The sequence below is a fragment of the Diplotaxodon limnothrissa genome, linkage group LG16 (genome assembly GCF_057381915.1).
Source record: "Diplotaxodon limnothrissa isolate DT_005_m linkage group LG16, D_limnothrissa_male_GT1.1, whole genome shotgun sequence".
NCBI classification, from domain to species: Eukaryota; Metazoa; Chordata; class Actinopteri; order Cichliformes; family Cichlidae; genus Diplotaxodon; species Diplotaxodon limnothrissa.
The window spans coordinates 9,446,800-9,454,069 of NC_140611.1; the positions used below are offsets into that span (position 1 = coordinate 9,446,800).

General features: G+C 38.1%; 1 protein-coding gene across 1 annotated transcript; it reads left to right on the forward strand.

Moving 5' to 3' along the window:
- The first annotated feature begins 2,213 nt into the window (after window positions 1–2,213).
- LOC146615732 (uncharacterized) lies at window positions 2,214–5,536 on the forward strand. Its single transcript, XM_085374194.1, has 9 exons — window positions 2,214–2,298; window positions 2,598–2,744; window positions 2,977–3,158; window positions 3,402–3,538; window positions 3,660–3,753; window positions 4,018–4,350; window positions 4,539–4,713; window positions 4,803–4,927; window positions 5,126–5,536. The coding sequence occupies exons 1-9, from the start codon at window positions 2,214–2,216 to the stop codon at window positions 5,450–5,452; spliced, it is 1,605 nt and encodes a 534-aa protein (XP_085230320.1). The 3' UTR covers window positions 5,453–5,536.
- The last annotated feature ends 1,734 nt before the right edge of the window (window positions 5,537–7,270 follow it).

Below are 7,270 nucleotides of genomic sequence, written 5' to 3' on the forward strand. Positions count from 1 at the left end.
TTGTGTAGTTTGAAAGGACTTTGTGCAACTTTTTTTCATTTACAATTTTGAGCTATATAGCTTTGATATATTTGTATCAACAAAAATATGTGAAAAACAAAAAACGTTTTGCAATTTTTTTGTGGTTTATTGCACTTTTTTAGCAATTTCTATAGTTAGTATGGATTTGTTACACACGTATTATTAAAATGTGGGCTTTAAGGGTTGTATTGATGTATATATAGTAAGTTAAAATACTCAAAAAATGGGCCTACAGTATGTAAAAATGTAAACATAAGGTCTGGCGGACTTGTCCTATGGTAGGTCTTAAAGGGTTAATCTTCAAAACTGACTAGGTTACTTTTAAACATATAACACTGTCAAAAGTGTTAATTTAACACTCAACAGTGTTGTATTTAACACTCAGAGGTGTGGACCCATATAGACACTCTCTAGTGTTAATTTAACACTGGAGATTTTGCTGTGTACATCTGTGCCGATTACGACCTGGAAGTGCCAAGTTCAAAATGGGAAACGCCCCCTAGGGTGGTAGTGAATGAGCAAACTAAGATCCTGTGGGACTTCCAGAAACAGATGGACAAAATGATGGTGGCTAACCAGCTGGACATAGTAGTGGTACACAGCAAAATCCGAAGTGTTGATGTGAGTTAAAATTACTGGTGTTAAAAATTTCGAGTTGAAAAGTGTTGGTTTGAGAGTTACAGTAACACTAACGGTGCTGAAAAAGCTCTGTAGCCGGAGTTATTTCAAAGAGTCAATACTATAACACTCATTTGGAGTTGATTTCCACATCCGGGTTTTTCGCGCTCATGGGCATGAGGAGTCCGCCAGAAGTTTGCTGTCAAGATCGAGGAGGTTGTTCAGGTAAGAACTATACAACAAGACCTATGTTATTTTATCATTATTAAATATTGTAACTAACTAGCCTATAACATTATTTATCAGAAGCATGCAATATTTTCCTAATGTGGAGTGTATTCATCTGCGGTAAGAGATGGGATTCGTTAGCTTAGGTAGCTAAACTATCCTCTATAACAAGTTAATATTGCAGCGAAAATAAATGCGTGCTCAATATAATTCTCAATTCTAGTTAGTTCTAATGTCATAAGAGAAATGCTTTCCAGTGTTCAATGCTTATTAAATGAAACGAGGGAGGAGTTAGCTATCCTCTGGATATGTTAAATGTAATGTTAAAATTTGAATTTGTGGTAGCCTAGCTGGCAGCTAAGACAAATGCGTTTAGCCCACTGCTTTTAAGGGAAGCGAACAGTCGCCTCAGAAATATCCTATTTAAAAGTGAACTAAACAATCACATGGAGACGTTCAAGTCAAGTTTTGGAAAGCGTCAAGATAGGCTAATTACACGTGCTACCAGCGAGTTTAGCAGTAGCCTAGCCTACAAATCTTTGAAGTGGCAGGGGGTTATGGAATTCTGTTAGATGTTAGTGACCAAGCAAGGCGCGCTGCGTTTGTGCATGGATTGCTTGCTAACGGTTAGGATATATCATACATGTTGTAGTAGGCCTAATCTAAGGGAACATTTTCCCCTTTTCTACAGTTTTAGTGAAATAGGCTACCATCCAGTGTTTAAGAAAAAGCGGTATAACGACTGAGGGTCGTTGACGTCGCCTCCACTGATAATCCTAGCATGTCGTGTCACAAAACAACCACCACAAAGTAGCAACTAGCCAGACGGCTGTGCATGTGTCAGAAACTCCCGATATAAATGTAAGACTTGCACTCATTAATTTACAGTATAAGGGATATTTGTTGTCATAAGTGAAAGCGTGATGAAGGCAGGTGTGCGTTCAACAGGAAATTTTATGTGGATTATCATCCTGACATGGTTTAAACAGAGATGCTTTTCCCCAAGTAGGCTACAGCGATTTACTCGCAACATAGCAGAACTAAGTATCTAGCCTGCGTGCAGACGAGAAGATCGCCGTTGTCGTCTTATAAACATGTGGATGGGTGGATAATTCATTGGATGCTATTTCTGTGTACCCAAGTTCAGCTATTTTAGTGCGCAGGGGGAAGCCAAATTATGTTCCTGAGGTTGAAGTGGTCTGTCACCCCTTCACAGATCATCACACAATGTATAGCCTAATATTTTCTTAAAGTTGTCCGGATTTGTTGCCACTTAAGCTATGGTTTAAATATATGGTAAAAAATATTCTGTGCCCCCTTCTCTCCACCAGGTGCTGTTGTAAGACATGTTGCTGAAAGTGAAATACCTCAATGTAAAGAAGTACATTAAATTGCACGCAGGATTCACTTATCTAGAATTCATCAGTGAAGGTAAGATAACCTGGCAGAACAAAATTTGTTGCACATGTATCAGTTCATCATGTTTGCATCTCATCTATTTAAAAAACGAATTAAATGTTAACACATTTTATTTTAATGTGTGACATTAAAAACAGTACAGAGCAGTAGGCCTAGGCCTATATTGTTGCTGCAGACTTGTCTAATTTAACCATTTTAAAGACAGGTAAAACAGCTGTTAATAAATATTAGCTAAATAAAAAAGTCAAAATTAGTTTTTAAAAAAGTTTTTCAGGCGTTTTAGGTGACATTATGCTTATCTTTTTGTAAAGCCAAAACCAAGTTTGGACTTCCGGATGCTGCTGACCTTGATATTTTCGATGAAACTGACACAGCTGTCGAAGAAGACATTTTTCTGGAGTTACTGGAGGCCCAACCAGACCTATGCCTGACAATACGTGAAAAGATTTCAGATGAAGGTAAATGTTATCATAACTTAAATTTTCAGAGTATAGCTCACTCAATGTAGAGCCAAGTTCTTTTGCTCTTGATGCAGATGACATTGACCTGTCTTCATGCAATATACATGACAGTGGACAGGGCTGGGTCATATTTGTATAGAATGTTGTCTGAACATGAACATTGAAATTGTGTTATTAATGGCATTGTGGAGTAGCCTAAAGAAAGTTAACCAAATCATCTCTCCCAAAGATTTTTGTCCTTTAGCTCATTCCACACCATCCTCCTCGGATACATTATCTTCCCTCACGGACACTATATCACTTTCATCAAGTGACAGTGACCTCAGGGAAAAGGGCATTCCTGCAGGCCGCAGTAGATCCAGCAAAGACAGTTCTGCACCAAATGTTTCTGTGTCAGAGGCTGCAAAAGAGGTAATTGAGAACAGAAAATGTCTTTTGTATTTTTGAGTTGACACCATTTATACTGTAGATTGTTATACAAATTGAAATTCAAAACATGGTGGTTCCCAACTTGCCCTGTATGAAAAAATGTTAGTAGAAGTTAGTGCTTCTTGCTAGATATGTCTTTCACAGGTTTGTTGACATTCCTCTAAACTTTCACCTTTACTGACAAACAAGTTTTTATTGTTATTATTTTCCCTTTTATATGAGCAGATGGTTAAAAATGCCTTGACTAGGAAACCTGGTGGAGAGGAAATTCTTGAAGAATACAATGCCGAAAATTCACTGAGCCACCGCACCCGGCGGCAGCTTGTTAACATATTGGCAAGTGATATGACTGAGAGACATGGGTAAGAGTAATAGTACCTAATAAAAAAGTAAAGATGGGCCATATGGAATATTCTTGTAATGTATACTGCAGTAAAGACACATACTTCTGATTTAACATTGTCAATTGTATTTCCTCTATAGCAGAATTCCCTCCCGTAAGCAAAAGGAGAAATATGCCCTTGGAATAATTACACTCTTTCCCTCATTGAAGGATCCATTTTCTCCAAACGGCTATGTAAGTCATGCAGTGATTGTAAAACAGCACATTATTTAGTTTTCATCATGGAATAATTACATCAGCTAAATGATTTAAAAGAAAAATCTTAATTCCTCTTTCGTAATAACTATTGTCATAAAACTGTATTGAAATTGTGGATGTTGTTTAACATGTATTGCACCTGTTACATGATAATAGTCCTTGGGTTTCTTTTTGCTGAATCTGCAAAGTCTGTAAGATCGCATTTGATGTTTATTTTTCATCTATGTTTAAATGTGACAGGAGCATTTCTACGACGGAGTGAAAGGCACTGGATATGTAGCGTGGCGCCTCAAAACCATGTCCAGGTCTACAACCAAACGGCCAGTGAAGGAAGTCCCAGTGCATCAAGAACAAGGGCCTAAGCGCAGAAGATTAGCAACCACATTGCCTCAGCAACTTGATGGAGATGCCTGCAAGGAGGCCATCTCATTTCTTGTTCACTCTCCTGATGAAGCAAGTGTATTTCAGAAGATGAAAATGACGTTCCAACATCGCCAGGATCTGGTGCATGATCCACAAAGAACTGCAGATGTCTTCAAAACATTTCCACGCTTTTTGGATGTCAAAGGACTAGTAAGTCAAATCACTTGATATTTTCAACTGTTAATCCTTTTTTTTTTGTTTTGCTGATGTGGATGGCAACAGTAAAAGATGTGATCATTGGTCATCCCAGTCAGGCTATATCCCATATTGGTCAAAATCACATTGCAATGTAAACAATGTTGAGCACTGTCTTTATGTCCTGTGTGTATGATGAACAGGTCAATCAAGACTTCCTGCTGCTGTTTGGTGCTGAAACAGCCACCAAGTTGCTTGAGAAGTGGGACATGTCATTCAAGCCAAAGGTTATTAAAGAAGCCAAACAGCTGACTCAGTCAACTGACCTGTGTCGTTTGATAAAAGCTGCTGAGAAACCAACAGAGAGTGATGCAAATGGTAGGCGTCGCACCATGCTTGTTTGATTTTAATAATATTTATTTTTACCTGTCATTTTGAAATTGTTTTATAAATTCAACCATACACAGACTGGGACAGTGACATGGCCTCTCTGCTGCTACTCCTTCAACTTTTGCCACCCACAGCTGGACGAAAGAGGAGAACCAAAATAAGTCCAACTGATGCAGCACACAAAATGGTGCACTTTCACAAGGTAAATATGTTGTCTCACTTTTTAAAATCCTACAAAACACTTTTTCAGTTTTTGCACTTTTTAGTTTTCCTCTCCATGAAGTATGTGTCTTAGTATTTTGTAATAAGTTAGCAAGGCACATAATGTCAAACTGAATGAATGGTTCATACTCAGCAAGTATAAGCTAGGCCTATATGTCAATATCTCATTTGTTTTTAGTCATGCTGCAGCATTGATGAACACTTGCAAGCAAGAGATGGTAAACAACCATACATCCTCGCTGTTGGTCGAACCCAGAACAGCATTGACACCTTCTACATCGCAGTGGACAAACAGCTCATCCCCTGCCAAGCCACCAGCTCACTCAGTGCTTTTGATGAACTTTTCAAATCCCACTACGTGTTCAACTTATCTTACGACGAGTCACTGGTTCATCTCTACAGTTTTGTGCAGACCACCATATTCAACATTGATGCCACCTCAACAGATGAGTCACCACGTGTTCGTGAGTTGCGTGCCAAAATGTTGAATGAGAACCATGTTTAAATGTTTTATCTGTCAAACTCTGCATAGCACCAGTCAGGCTTTGATAAGTCATTTGCGACTAGGTCACAGTTTTTATCCAAGCACCAAATTTAAGTTGGCTTGTTCACAAGATGGTTGCAGCCGTCAGTTCACTACATATTCTGGTTTAAAAAAACATTTAAATAGTGTTCATGATGAAGATTGTTGTCAAAGTGGTGATGCAGAACCCTCAGAGTCATTTCAAGCTGATTTTGACAGATTACAAGATACAGACATAGCAGTTGCAGGAACAAGTGTTACTCAGAGCCTAGAGGTTGGGTGTTCTGAAAACAATGGGTCAGGTCAAAGAATTAAAAAAAATTCTGAAGCAATTTGCACTAAAATTATTGGTAAACTCAATGGTAGTGGTTTGGCAAATAGTTTTGTGTCATCACTTGTTTGTGATTTGGAAGATTTTGCTGATGGACTGCACTGTGAGTTTAAACATAAAGTACTGAACGTTGTGCCAACAGAAAATCCTGTTAGATCTCCAGTGGAAAAATGTCTTGAGACTTTTGACAATCCAGTTGAGAAGTTCGACACTGAAGCTAAAAGAAAGTCATATTTCCGTGAAAAATGGGGAATTGTGGATCCAGTGGAAAAGACTTTAGGAATACGCTATGATACAAGGTTAAATAAAAAATCAGGCACTTATGACCAGGTACCAGTAAAAGACACTTTTGTGTACATTCCAATTTTGGAAACAATCAAATTTATATGTCGCAATTCTTATATTTGCGAGCTGCTTGCTAAACTATGTGTATCAAAAGAAGACAGATATGAAGACTTTTGTGATGGGAGTTACTATAAGTCTCATCCATTGTTTTCAAAACCACAGACTTCTTTGCAAATTCAGCTTTATTATGATGACTTTGAGACTGCTAATCCACTTGGTTCCAAACGTGGTGTTCACAAAGTTGGTGCAATCTATTTTGTCCTCAGAAATCTGCCTCCAAAGTTAAATTCTGCATTGATGAACATTCATTTGGTTGCATTGTTTCATGCAGAAGATGTGAAAAAATACGGCTTTGATCCTATTTTACAGCCTCTGATTGATGACATAAAGTTTTTGGAGAGCCATGGCATTGATTTACCCTTCTCATCTGAAAAGGTCCATGGCACTATATGTCAGATAACTGGGGACAACTTGGGGATGCACTCAATTTTGGGTTTTGTTGAGTCTTTCAGTGGACGTTACTTTTGTCGTTTGTGTTTAATTGCAAAACAGGATGCACAGAGTGTGTATACTGAGGATGATCCAAAGATCATCTTACGAGGGAAAGAACTTTTTGAAATGCACTGCAGTGAGTTGCAATCTGATCCTCAAAAGCTACATGTGTTTGGCTTAAGAAAGAATTCTACACTGAACACTCTTCAATTCTTTCATGTTTGCCAGAACTTTTCCTTGGACATTATGCATGATATTCTCGAAGGGGTAGCACAATATGAGATAAAGTTACTGTTGGAATATCTGTCAGACAATTTTCTGCCGAAACCTGCTCTTTTGTCACGGATCTATGCTTTTGACTATGGCTACTTGGAGAGCAAAAATCGTCCAACAAGGGTGAACTTAGACAGTAGTGGTAATAGTATAGGTCTTAACTCCATTCAGACTCTTTGTCTGATAAGAAACATTCCTTTAATTTTTGGTGATATTGTGCCAGAAGGAAATCAGAACTGGACTATGCTATTGCTATTGTTGCAAATAATTAACATCATATTCTCTCCATCTGTTACACATGGCATGACTGTGCTTCTAAAACATTTAACAATGGAACATCATGACTTGTTCAAATTGTT